Below are 14,235 nucleotides of genomic sequence, written 5' to 3' on the forward strand. Positions count from 1 at the left end.
GCACAGTATTAAATAGAGCTCCCAGCTGTGACAACTCGCTTGGATTCTCGGAGGCCCCTTAGGCTGTCTGGTAGACTTTATCTTGAGTGTTCAACAGGCATTAACTATAGCTTTTTTATATTTGCATATGCATTTAATGGGACTTCCCTTGTGGTTCAGTGGTAAAGAATCTGCTTGCAATGCAGGAGACCTGGTTTAATCCCTGGGTTGGGAGGATCCCCTGGAGAAGGGATTGACAACCCACTGCAGTATTCTTGCCTGGAGAAGTCTATGGACAGAGGAGCCTGGTGGGTTACAGTCCATGGGGTCACAAAGAGTCGGACATGACTGAGAGACTAAACAACAACATACATTTAATGAAACATGGATTTTGAGTTATGCTTATGTGTGGATGAGAAGACGACTCCAGTCCCAGGTTACTTCCCTAAAGAGCTTAATTTTTGCCTTGGTGACGTTTGACACTCATTTCCATGGGTCATTGTGCTTTTCAGATAAGGAAGAGCTTTAGCATCAAAAAGAAAAGGAAAGTTTGAGGCTTGGCCTTTTTTTTTTTTTTTTTAACTGTTCTATAAACCTAGGGATGCTCCCACACCAAACACTGACAGTTACCATCTTCAAGGGATCTCATTCAGTGATTGGTTTGCTCCAAAACGGCCAGCAACCACCGTTTGCTAATTGCCTGAACTCCCTTGCCCTCCAGCCTCGGCATGGCAGGTGGCTGATTATAACTGTGGGCAAGTCCCCAACTAGGCACAAACAGGTGCACACATCTGCTGGGGGTGGCTGTTTCCACACAACTGCTCCAGCACACACAAAGGATGGCCTCAGTTTTGCCAGCCACGTGGCTGTCTCAGAAAGGGGTGAGGTTGGCACATTCCTCCAGGGCTTTTGAGATCAGGAAAGAAAAACAAAAGCCCGTGAAAGGGGATTCTTGGGAATGCCAAAAACAATCATCGAGGCAAAAGGAGCCGCTGGTGGCTAAACGGTAAAGGCGGGTCCTGGGCCGCTTCCTTCTAGAAAGCTGTCAGTATACGAACCTGGAATACCTGATGAGAATACCTGATGACGGGGGGTTTAGCCTAAGGGGTGGGGGTTTAGCCTAAGTCATCAGATAAAATGCAGTCTTCATTGTAGCATCTGAATTCTTGTTGAAAGGATGAAGAATAGCAGTTTCTGGTTTGTTACCGACAAGTAGAAAGTCCTGTAGATTTATGGGCATTGTCTCTGGCTAGGACTTGGAAAAAGCAGTCCCTCTCGGCAGTTCTAGTCAACTGAGTCTTTAAAATAGCACTTCCACTGCAGGAGGCTCAAGAACGTCCACACGGAGTGAGTGTGTTTACTCCTGGGGAGAGGCAGAGACATCTCCGTCCAGGCTTGCTTACATCCAGCTGGTTAGGGGCCCTCCCTGGGGATTCTGAGGTCACTCCTCATTCATACAAACCCAGCCTCCTGCCCTGCCTGCTTGCCTGCCTGTCTGTCAGCCCCGGGAGGGGAGGGGCCTTCTGTGCTCTAGCCAGACCTGGGCCTCCTCACTTTTCCCCCACCCACTCGCAGGATCCACGTGGTCCCAGCTCCCAGGCAAATTCCCCAGCTGGGGTTCTTTGGAGGGTGAACAAATAAGCATTCTGCTACTGTCAGTCTACTCACACTTGAAATCCTGCCTGGTTCTAACCTCTGAAAATGATGGGGATGAACTTGAAAGTAATCCCCTGGTGTTTCTAACACTTGCCCTCTAACTGGCACTGGACTTGCTCACCAGCACTCTACCTTTCACCCACTAGTCATATTTAACTTAGTTTTTGATGTGAATTATATCACCCGGATCACTGGATGTGAATTATGTCACCGGAAGGCACCACCCTTATGGCAGAAAGTGAAGAAAAACTAGAGTCTCTTGATGAAGGTGAAAGAGGAGGGTGAAAAAGTTGGCGTAAAACTCAACATTCAGAAAACTAAGATCATGGCATCTGGTCCCATCACTTCATGGCAAATAGATGGGAAAACAATGGAAACAGTGACAGACTTTATTCTTGGGGGCTTCAAAATCACTGCAGATGGTGACAATTAAAAGACGCTTGTTCCTTGGAAGAAAAGCTATGACCAACCTAGATGGCATGTTAAAAAGCAGAGACATTACTTTGCCAACAAAAGTCTGTCTAGTCAAAGCTATGGTTTTTCCAGTAGTCATGTATGGATGTGAGAGTTGAACTATAAAGAAAGCTCAGCACTCAAGAACTGATGCTTTTGAACTGTGGTGTTGGAGAAGACTCTTGAGAGTCCCATGGACTGCAAGGAGATGCAACCAGTCCATCCTAAAGGAAATCAGTCCTGAATAGTCATTGGAAGGTCTGATGCTGAAGCTGTAACTCCAGTACTTAGGCCACCTGATGCAAAGAACTGACTCATTACAAGACCCTGATGCTGGGAAAGATTGAAGGCGGGAGGAGAAGGGGATGACAGAGGATGAGATGGTTGAATGGCATCACTGACTCAATGGACATGAGTTTGAATAAGCTCTGGGAGTTCGTGATGGACAGGAAGGACTGGCATGCTGCAGTCCATGGTGTCGCAAAGAGTAGGACATGACTGAGTGACTGAACTCAACTGATAATCACCAGGAAGTATGGGTAAAACATGTATGAATGGTTTAAAAAACAGATTAGAAGTTGCACAGCCGCATAACCACACCCAGTGAGGAATGTTGCCAGGACCCCACCCACGCCCATTGTGTGCTAGCGCCCCCTTTTCCCAATAAACATTCTCTCTCTGCCCGATTGTACTCTGACTATGGAACTTATCTTCTTGTTCTGCTTTATATTGTCACCTGTGTATGATCCTCTGTATTCATTTTGCTTGCTTTCGAACATATGTACAGGGGATGGTGATGTATATCTTACTTTGAGTCTTGATTCTTTGCTTAATATTTGTGAGAGTCACCATATTGTGTGAAGCTAAACAGTATTTTCTTTGCTATATGGCATTCCATTATGAATACTATAATTTTATCATTTCTACTGTCATGGGATATTTGGGTTGTTTTCTTTTGTCTTACTGTGAAAAATGCTGTTATAAACTTTATTCTTTTGTGTCAGTTTCTCTAGAGATATACCTAGGAAAAGATCTCTGGGTTGTGGGGTATGCAGATTTCCAAAATGATCATATCAACAGAGTTTTCCACCGTGAATGGATGGAAGTTCCTATTGCCAAACATCTTGATGTAACCTCTGCAGTCTGGTACAAAGTGGTAATCCATTAAAGATTTACTGTGTGTTCCCCTGAGTTCCTGTAAAGGTGAACACTTGATTCTGCTTGTTGGCCATCTGGGTTTCTACTTGCGCACTGCTCGGTGAGAGATACAAGCCCTTTCACTGCCGGGCCGTCCATCTCAGCCATCTTTTGTATCTTCTTGGTCCTCTGGTGTCATAGCCAGCTCCTTAGCTCAGTCACTTCCTTGTTGGTGGTGACCTGTTAGAGGTTTCCTGTACTAAATACATTCTTTCAGAAAAGTGATACTGTGTATTCACGGGAAAGGATGTTTTGCAGTAGCTCAAAGGAACAGATTTGGAGGATTAATAGGCACCTTCTCAAACACAAAGAAATAAGGCTTATGTTTTTTCCTGAGAGTAATCTTTTGGAATGCTCCAAATTCCACATTTGTCAAAATTATTTATGTTTCTCATTTATTCATGCCCTACTGACACTTTGCACTGTAAATAAATTATCTGAAGCTGGAAACCAAGTTGAACTGAGAACTCTACGTGCTCTTCTAATAGTTTATATCAGAACTTGCAAAGTAATGGTCATGGTCTGCTGGTATATATGTTTTATAGGACCTGCACAATGTTTTACTTTTTTTATTTTGACTTTTTTTTTTCCCTGATTGAGGCAATATTTTGAAATTGCTCTAGGTAAAAATCTGAGATTTTGCCCCTTTTCAAAACAAGTGTAATCCTAATTAGGCAGTAGTGGATCTGTATTCCCATGTGACACAAAAGACCTGGATCTGAGCAGTGTTTCCCCATCAGCAGTGCTGTCTGTTTCTTCAGTATCCAGTCTCCTTTTTCTCCATGTTTGTAGAATTTTTAGCGATGCATGTGGCTGCCCAAAATAAAGACTTACACATCCCAGTGTCCCTTGCAGTTAGCAAGAGCCTTGAGATTATTCTGGCCAGTGGGATTAGGGGAGATGGGCAGCTTTCAGGTTCTGCCTGTAACAGAGTGGGTATGTCCTCCTTTATTCTTTTTCCCCTACCTGATGGCTAAAATGTGGGTATGGTGATGGGCTGTCTTGGATAACATGAAGGATAGCAGCACCCCAGGAATGGTGAAGCAAGAGGAGAAAGGATTGGGCCCCTGAATACTTCATGTTATTCCAGCTCTGACTTTTATATCAAGAGAAATTAACCAAAGTGTTGATCTCTCTCTCACACAGTCAAATCTATGTTCCCAGTAATACTTCAGGTGGGCATCGTTCTCTTCCTCACAGTCCCCATCAGTCCCCATAGTCCCTGTGTCTGCTGCTGAGTTTGACTTGCCCTTCTCAGCTAGCTTACACAGATGGATTTCTAGTACCTCTCTCCCATGGCTCCTATTAGACACTTGCACCTGAGATACTTTTATATTTTAAAATCTAAAGATGACAGAAGAGAACATTTCTTCAAGTCTAAAAGATGCAATTAGAAGTTTTAGGGTTGGATTATCAGTAGTTTTATAAGAATCCAGGTGAGGGTTTTTCAACCTCAACACTATTGACAGTTGGGGCAAGATAATTCTTTGTTGCTGGGGCCTGTCCTGTGTATTGTGGCCTGTATAGTAGCATCCTGGCGTCTGCTCAGTGGCTGCCAGTAACACTGTCTTCCCCAGGTGTGACTAAATGTCTTAAGACATTGCTTAATATTCCCTGAGGAGCAAAGTTGCCCTAGTTAAGAACCACTAATTGAAAGTAGATTTCTTTTTTAATCTTTTTTTAAAAATTAGTAGACTTTATTTTTTAAGAGTAGTTTTTGGTTTACACACGAGTTAAATAGAAAATCCAGAGGAGGGGAAATATATATATATCTTCTCTTCTCCCCTCTCCCCTCTTTTCAGTTTCCCCATCAGTAACATCTTGTATTAGCGTTGTACATTTGTTTCAGATTAACAATATTGATACATTACTAGTTCAAGATTGCTGGGAGAAATATCAATACCCTCAGATATGCAGATGACATCACCCTATGGCAGAAAACAAAGAAGAACTAAAGAGCCTCTTGATGAAAGTGAAAGAGGAGAGTGAAAAAGTTGACTAAAAGCTTGACATTCAGAAAACTAAGGTCATGGCATCTGGGCCCATCACTTCATGGGAAATAGATGGGGAAACAGTGGAAACAGTGTCAGACTTTTTTTTTTTTGGCTCCAGAATCACTGCAGATAGTGACTGCAGCCATGAAATTAAAAGACTCTTACTCCTTGGAAGGAAAGTTATGACCAACCTAGATAGCATATTCAAAAGCAGAGACATTACTTTGCCAACAAGGTCCATCTCATCAAGGCTGTGGTTTTTCCTGTGGTCATGTATGGATGCAAGAGTTGGACTATAAAGAAAGCTGAGTGCCGAAGAATTGATGCTTTTGAACTGTGGTGTTGGAGAAGACTCTTGAAAGTCCCTTGGACTGCAAGGAGATCCATCCAGTCCATCCCAAAGATCAGTCCTGAGTGTTCATTGGTAGGTCTGATGTTGAAGCTGAAACTCCAAATCTTTGGCCACCTGATATGAAGAACTGACTCATTTGAAAAGACCCTGATGCTGGGAAAGATTGAAGGCAGGAGGAGAAGGGGACGACAGAGGATGAGATGGTTGGATGGCATCACCCAGTCAATGGACATGAGTTTGAGTAAACTCCGGGAGTTGGTGACAGACAGGGAGGCCTGGAGTGCTGCAATCCATCGGGTCACAGAGTCAGACACGACTGAGCGACTGAACTGAAGTGAACTGAAAGTTGATAGTCACATTATGATTCTCTCTGTGTTGTACTGATTCTATAGCTTTTGATAAATCATATATCCATGATTACACTATTATTCAGAATAGTTTCATGGCCCCCCAGATCCTTTGTGCTCCACCTATTCAAGTGTATTCCTTTTAAAGTAATCTAAACTCTCCTTGAAATGATCCCTAAGCCTATTTTTTTTTTCTAAGCCTATTTATTAATGCTCATTTTCCTTGCTTCTCAGTGATTGATTTGTACCCAAAAGAAGTCTTAATGAATGAATATTCATTGTTATTTAGGATGTGGGCTCATGATTAACCTTTGGTAATTTATTGATTTATTCACTCATCATTTCCAGATATATAACATCACATCTTAGAACTGGGGTAGGTTCTAATCATGCATAGTTTAAATTACTTTTGAAAATGTGTTGGGAAGGTGACCTGTCGAAGACCAAAATTCATCAGGTAGTATTTTTCTCCATTTGAAACACATAGCTGTTTCTTAAGTTAAGCACTTAAGAAATACAGAAGTTTCTTATGATTAGCGAGCATGTATTAAATGCTTAAATACTATACTAGAAAATTCTCAATATGTTGAGAGGCTGGTGCTTTACGGACATAGAAACTAAAATCATCTTAAAGGGAAACAACTTCAAACCTTCCATTTCACACTTATTCTCAACAATCAGCTTTTGAATAGAATGATGGATAGAATTTCCCCCTTATTTCTTACCCCTTTCTCCTCTCTTTTGGCTGAATACATTTGCATAACTTAAAAGTGGTATCATGAAATAGAGGATAAACTTAGTTACCAAGGTGGGGGATGGGAGGGTGGGATGGATTGGGAGATTGGAACTGACATAAATATACTACAATGTATAAAATAAATGACTAATGAGAACCTACTGTACAGCACAGGGAATTCTATTCAGTATTCTGTGGTGATCTAAACTGAAAGGAAATATAAAAATAGAGTGTGTATATATATGTATGACTGATCCACTTTACCATACAACAAGAAACTAACAACATTTTAAAGCAACTATACTCTAGTAAAAATTAATTCTAAGAATTACATACAAATTTTTTTTTAAAATCCAACTGCATCCTATGACACTTGTTTCTACATGCTCGGATGCAGTATACACATAATGCGTATTTGCTAAATGAATGAGTGAATTTGTGGTAAATAGCAGCTTCTCCTCTACTCTAGCGAGGTCTTGATAACCACAAAATTAACTCTAATCCAAAGAAATAAGTAAATGCAAGGTTGAGTTCTTGAAACTCAGCATGCAGTTCACATGAACCCAGAAGATAACACACATGTGGATGGTGGTGATGATTAATAACAAAAGGGATTATCTTTAGTCTGTCACTTCAAAACATGTACTTGTATTTTCCCTTGACAAAAAAATTCATAAGCCAGCCTCTTTGAAAAGGAAATGGGATTTGAAGGACAGAATAAAAGAAATGATTAAGAAAAATAAATATCATTGTGGGAGTTGACAGATGACCTTTCCTTTGATTAAATTGGACTGTGGTATATTTTCGTTTTCAGGAAGCCCAAACCAGTTTCCCCAGATTGTCAATGTGGTTAAGGCATACTGCTCAGATTTCAAATGAATGGAGAGATTTATCCTTATGTAAGAACAGGAGCCAAGTGACTTTTCATTTCCTGGAGTGATTTGTACAGCCGGATCTTTCACCTTTAGGGAGGGCCACAAGCCTGGTTTTGTAGCATTGACAGGTGCAGATCATACTATCTCCCAGCTAGGTGATACTCTGTCTATTCTCACTGAAAGATGGTAAATTTATGTACAGGTTGCTCAATGGGTTCACTTGATTGCCCGTGGCCTGGTGGAGAAACTGATAAAACCAGCAAATGAACCTTCTGTAGACACTGAAGGAGAACCACTCACACCACACCTCATCAGGTGACAGGAGAGAGCAGTTTCTAATCTGGCACAGTGCAACCTGGGCCAAACAAAACCAGTCAGCACACCATGCTTGGTTGCCCAGTTTGACCTGTGACATTAGGTCTAGGAGGACTGGATGAATGCTTTGGGAGGAGATGGACCTTGAGTTCAATGTTTCATCCTCCACTTGCAAGCTCATCTCTTCCAACTTCACAATTCACACTGGGGCAAACCTCAGGGAAACAAATGTGAAAATGCTTGAGTGATGGCTTTTGAAACTAATTGGTTCAGAGGTTTCATTTGTAAGTAGGGGTGAGGGCAAAGGGGGAGCTCTGCCTTGCCAGAGATGAGAGTATTATGTGGGTTCTCTAGGATACTACTCTGGGAATCTGTCAGGGAATCAGGTGATAGAACACTGTAATTATTCTATTGGTGGGTCTTGGCCTTTGAAGCTTTCTTGCTCCTCCACCTAATAGCTGTGAGACATTGAACAAGAGGCTTAGCCTCTCCGAACCTCACACTCTTACCTGTGAAGTTGTTGTTTAATCACTAAGTCGTGTATGACCCTTTTTCCACCCCTGTGGACTGTAGCCCACCAGGCACCTCTGTCCACAAGATTTCCCAGGCAAAAATACTGGAGTGGGTTGCCATTTCCTTCTTCAGGAAATCTTCCCTATCCAGGGACCAAACCCATGTCTCCTGCATTGTCAGGCAGATTCTTTACCACTGAGCCGCCTGGGAGGCCCTCTTCCCACCCCAACCCTCTAGCCCCCATAAAGTAGTCTGGGTAAATAATAGTACCTGCCACATGGGAAGAGTTGTGATGGGATTTTCATGAGGTGAACAGTGTCCTCCAAGTGCTTTCCATGGTGCCTAGCTCTTGATAACCTCAACAAAGGGTGCGTGTGTGCTAAGTCACTTCAGTCATGTCCATCTCTTTGTGACCCTATGAATACTGGAGTGGGTTGCCATGCCTTTCTTCAGGGGATCTTCCCAACCCAGGGATCGAATCCGTGTCTGTTATATCTCCTGCATTGACAAGTAGGTTCTTTACCATTAGCACCACCTAGAAAGCTTCCCTGGTGGCTCAGAGGTTAAAGCGTCTGCCTGCAATGTGGAAGACCTGGGTTTGATCCCTGGGTCAGGAAGATCCCCTGGAGAAGGAAATGGCAACCCACTCCAGTATTCTTGCCTGGAGAATCCCATGGACGGAAGAGCCTGGTGGGCTACCGTCCACGGGGTCGCAAAGAGTCGGACACGACTAAGTGACTTCACTTTCTTTCTTTTTCACTTTCAGGAAGCCGTAGCTAGTGGCAAAGGTATGAAGAAGTGGAAAATAAGAGGAAGAGTTACCAGTATTGTGTTTGAGAAATGCCAGGGTGGTCAGGATTTTGCTCTTTAATGCACTTATCCTAAGCTCCAGTGGATTCTTTTGAGAGTCATGTCTGTTTCAGTGGAAACTGCTTTCTTAAATACCTGTAGCAATTTAAGAGTGTTTTCTATCATAAAGCACGGGACCAGCTATGACTGAGTCATGCTCCCTGTTCTCCCTTGTGTTAAGTTCCTTAAGGGCCACACCCATCTCTTTGGACAGCCACAATTTTGTCTTTTTTTTTTTTTTTTTTTAGTTTTGTTCTCATAAGTCATTGTTTTTGATCAAGATATTGTTGATTTGAAATATTATATATTTCATGTGTATAACATGATTCACAGTTTTTAAAGATGATATTCCATTGATGGTTATTGTAAAATATTGCCTATGTGCCCTGAATTTTGCCATTTTAAAATGAGCTGATGTTTCACAAGGTACATTTTAGTTCACCTGATACAATTTGAGGGACATCTTGGGTTTCATTGGGTTTCCCTTGTGGCTCAGCTGGTGAAGAATCCGCTTGCAATGCGGGAGACCTGGGTTTGATCCCTGGGTTGGGAAGATCCCCTGGAGAAGGGAAAGGCTACCCACTCTAGTATTCTGACCTGGAGAATTCCATGGACTACACAGTCACAAAGAGTCAGACACAACTGCGTGCCTTTCACTTAGATTTCATTAGAAGCACATTTTTCAAGTCATGTTCTGTGGTTTCCACAGATGGCCAACTTTCTTCATTTTATTCCAGAAAGCAGTAGGGAAGTAATAGAAAGGCCTACACACATCTTTTTACTGCAATAATATCTATTATGAAAAAGTGGTAATACTGTGTGAATGCTTTTAGGATAACTAATGTCCCTACATAGTGAATATTATGTAGACAGTAAAGATAATTATGAGGGTGCTATAGGAACATGAACAAAGTATATAATGACATTTGAAACATGCTATATAAAAATAGAATATGAAATATGCACAATTATAGTAATACTTTTGTAATAAAATAGATACATATGGGGAATATACAATGAAAACAGCTGTGAGTTTGTAAGGAAAATGAGATTATGGCAATTTAACATTATTTTAATGTTTTTTTGGTCTTTGTAAAAGCCTCAAAAATCTCATCAGATGACTTGGTTCTCCATTTGGGCACTGTCTTTAGTTAAAGTCTATTGCCTTAAGTCTGCTCCCAATAACATTTGACACAGCCCAGTGTACTATCATTGGGCTTCCCAGGTGGCTGAGTGGTAAAGAACCTGCCTACCAGTGCAGAAGGAAATGGCATTCCACTCCAATATTCTTGCCTGGGAAATCCATGGACAGATGAGCCTGGTGGGTTACAGTCTATGGGGTCACATGTCACAAAAGAGTCGGACACAACTGAGCTAGTAAACAACAACAAATGTGCTATAATTGTTACTTTTCAGATTTCACCTGACGACCAGCTTGGATAATCATTTAGGTAACAGCAATTGACATACTGTATTACTTTTCATTTTAGTGATGAAAATGCCAGGAAAGATTTAAAGACACTTCCTGCTTTTCCAACCAAAACTCTGCAGGAGCATCCCTCCCTTGCTTACTGGTAAGCTGAGCCAAGATGGCCCATGACCCCATTGCCATAGCCTCCATTGAGAACTACGTGCTCCTCAGGAGACTGCAAGAAATATAAGTGAGGGAAATCTCAAATTGCCTATAATACGTGTCAGACTAATAAGAAGTAGACCTTGATCCTTCTAGTGACAAGGTCTTGTTAAAGCTCTCTGGAGACTGTCATCCCAAGACTTGTAGTCATATGTGGAGAGTAGCCATTTGCCTTTCCATTCAAGTGCATAAAAGATTTGTAGAGTGCTGTTAAGTGAATCATGCTTAGTATATGTGTAGTCACTGTGTAACACAGCCCTCATCTGGAGGAGTACAATGCAAGTGGTATAAAAGACAGATTTCCTTGAACAGAGGTGTTCGTAATAAACAGAAACAACCTGAATGATCAGAGGTTTCATCTACAGCCAGGAGTCATTGTCTATTTTGAGTTGTTTTCTTTGTCTGTGTTTTAATGAACCCATAGTACCCACCTCCCATGCAACATTTTTCCTAGAGAAGTGCATTTTCTCCCCTTAAACTACTTACATTCCCTTTAAATATATTTTCCTCAGTTTAAGGCTGTGAATCCTAAAGATGGTTTTCCTTTCCACTGGAAAACTGGTTACAAAATAAATATTCACCATGAATGAGCTATAATATGAAAGTTGGAATATTTCCCAAGTCAATAGTGAGAGTGAGTGCTGAGGCTACATTGCATCCTGAATCTGGAACCTTTTAAATGAATCATTGTTAAGTGATAGTTTCTTAACAGTAAAAAGCAAAGACTGATTACTGTTGATTATTGGGTATATAGAGATAAAAACATTTATTCTTCTCAGTTATACTTGAGATGTGACTAACAAGCTACCAGTCTGAAAGGAGGGTAAATAACTGAAGGGTGTCAAAAGTGATCAGAGTTCACCCGTTTTTCCCCTTTCTAGTCAAAGAGTTTTATCCTAAGACAATAATGAAGGTATTATTACCTTCTCCTAGGGTATTATGTGCACAAGTCGTGACAGTAGAGGATTTTAGGTTGAACATTCACTTAGAAGCATTTTTAATTCTTTCTAAATCTTAGCAGTTTAAGGAAAATGTCTATAATACCTTACCCCTGCTGATCTCTTTAAAAACTTTTAATTTCCCCAGCAAGAATCTTTAGCATTTAATAATATTATTTTGTATTTATTATATTCCATCAGTTAGTTTTTCATTTGATGAATTGATGTTATTTTCCTTTTCTAATAACTTAAGGTTTTAAAAGTTTGCACATAAGTAAGTTATATAAAATTGTAAACAGTCAAGACAAGGTAGTCAAATGTCTGAGGTCCAAGAGTCTATGTCCTACAAAAACAAAAGTCAGCCAGCTTCTATCTCCTGAACAAGCTGGTCTTCTTGTCCTGAATAAGCTGGTCTAGGCCTTCTTTCTCAAGTATTTTCAGTGGCTCCCTGAAAATCTTGAAATGGAATCTGTACTTCATACAGTCATGTATTGCTCTACTTTTCATCTCCTTGTTTTACAGTGAGGACAGAGTAATTGAACATTATTTGAAAATCAAAGGTCTGACACGGGGTCAAGCTGTCGTTCAGTAAGTATATTTCTGAAGATATAGTTGTAATGTCTTCTGTTTGAGAAAGTCATCTGAAATGATTTCTGTTGTATAGTTTGTGTGCATATAGTACCTGGCTAGAGGTATCTTGCCATGAATTACAAAACTTCATGGGCTATTCTATACTTTGGTGTCATCAATTCAGATGCCTACCAATGTCAGGCAGGTAACAAAAATGAGATTGTGGTGACTGTGGTGAATTAGAGAGCTTTTGACCTGGCTGGAGACAAGGCTACTCAGCCTCAGCATTCAGGCATAATATTGCCAAATCATCTAATGTTTTTCAAGAAAAAAAGGAATTTACAATTTTTAAATCCTAATTTTTTTCTTTTTTATTTATTTTAATTGGAGGCTAATTACTTTACATTAAATCCTAATTTTAAAATTGCAAAGTGATATTAAGAAACTAGTACAACGTGAGGCAGACAATACCTGTCTGGAGGCCATGTTTGGTCACCTGGTTGGCGACTCTATTTTGGGTGGAACACACAGTGCTAGGTTGGATCATCTCTTTCTTCGTGGTACAAACAGAAGACTGTAATGATAGACTTCTACATTTTAGACTTACAGAGTATCCGTTATTTATTAAGAACAGTTCACAAGCTACATTGAAGTTTTTAAATTATAAAAACTAAATTTATAATTTTTAGTTGTAAAAACTAATATAGCATTATTACTATATTGTGGAATAACTTTTATGATGATAGAAGGTTTTTTTTGTTTGTTTTTGTAAATCTGCCGAATATAGCACAAATCATGTGAGAAGTGAAATAAGGACTTGGTGATCACTATTCCCCCATCAGATACAGATTTCTCCCACATCCCTGCTCTTGCACTCATCTCCTTTTTAATCACAGTATACCTGCTGTGATCTTCAAGGCAGAAATCAGAAGTTAGCAGTTCCAAAGCTGAATCCCTGATTTGTGCCCATCTTCTGAAATGAAAAATAAAAAGCAATAGCAATTTCCATGAATGATTTTGCTGCTGCTGCTGCTGCTGCTAAGTCGCTTCAGTAGTGTCCGACTCTGTGCGACCCCATAGACGGCAGCACACCAGGCTCCCTTGTCCCTGGGATTCTCCAGGCAAGAACACTGGAGTGGGTTGCCATTTCCTTCTCCAATGCATGAAAGTGAAAAGTGAAAGTGAAGTCACTCAGTCGTGTCTGACTCTTAGCGACCCCATGGACTGCAGCCTTCCAGGCTCCTCCATCCATGGGATTTTCCAGGCAGGAGTACTGGAGTTGGGTGCCATTGCCTTCTCTGATGAATGATTTTAGGTTAGGTTAATGAGCATATTATGAACTGTTCTTGATTAAATGCAGTATCTTCGTATTTCCTTTGATCATTATCATTATGGCTCCAAGTAAGAGACTGTGTAACTCAGTAGTTAAGGCTCTAGACTGTGGAATCTGACTCACTTTGTGTGGGAATCCTGGCTATGCAGTGTAACTGCTACCTGGCCTTGGCACATCCGCTTGGCTGTTTATATTCACTTACATGCAGACCTTTTACTTTGAAGAATTATCACGTTTATTGATTACAAGGTCCAGAGCCACTGATCTTCAAAATGTTTTTAAACAGCCCACTTGTATCATACAGAAGTCTCAGTTTTTTGCGGGCAGAAAGGAAATCTTACACAATTTAGTCCACTCCATAAACTCTTAAGGGCTACCCTGGTGGCTCAGTGGTGAAGAATCTGCCTGCTAATGCAGGAGATGCAGGTTTGATCCCTGGGTCAGGAAAATCTCCTGGAGAAGGAAATAGCAACCCACTCCACAATTCTTGCCTGG

At 40.9% G+C, this 14,235-nt stretch overlaps 1 protein-coding gene across 1 annotated transcript in view; it reads left to right on the forward strand.

The window, feature by feature from the left end:
• The window catches only part of FRMD4B (FERM domain containing 4B), a 198,742-nt gene that overhangs the window by 133,843 nt on the left and 50,664 nt on the right, over nucleotides 1-14,235 (forward strand). The window contains exons 8-9 of the mRNA XM_068981787.1: nucleotides 10,757-10,840; nucleotides 12,360-12,425. Of these exons, the coding sequence (XP_068837888.1) occupies nucleotides 10,757-10,840; nucleotides 12,360-12,425 (150 nt within the window). The remainder of the gene's footprint in view (nucleotides 1-10,756; nucleotides 10,841-12,359; nucleotides 12,426-14,235) is intronic.

The sequence above is a fragment of the Capricornis sumatraensis genome, chromosome 10 (genome assembly GCF_032405125.1).
Source record: "Capricornis sumatraensis isolate serow.1 chromosome 10, serow.2, whole genome shotgun sequence".
NCBI classification, from domain to species: domain Eukaryota; kingdom Metazoa; phylum Chordata; class Mammalia; order Artiodactyla; family Bovidae; genus Capricornis; species Capricornis sumatraensis.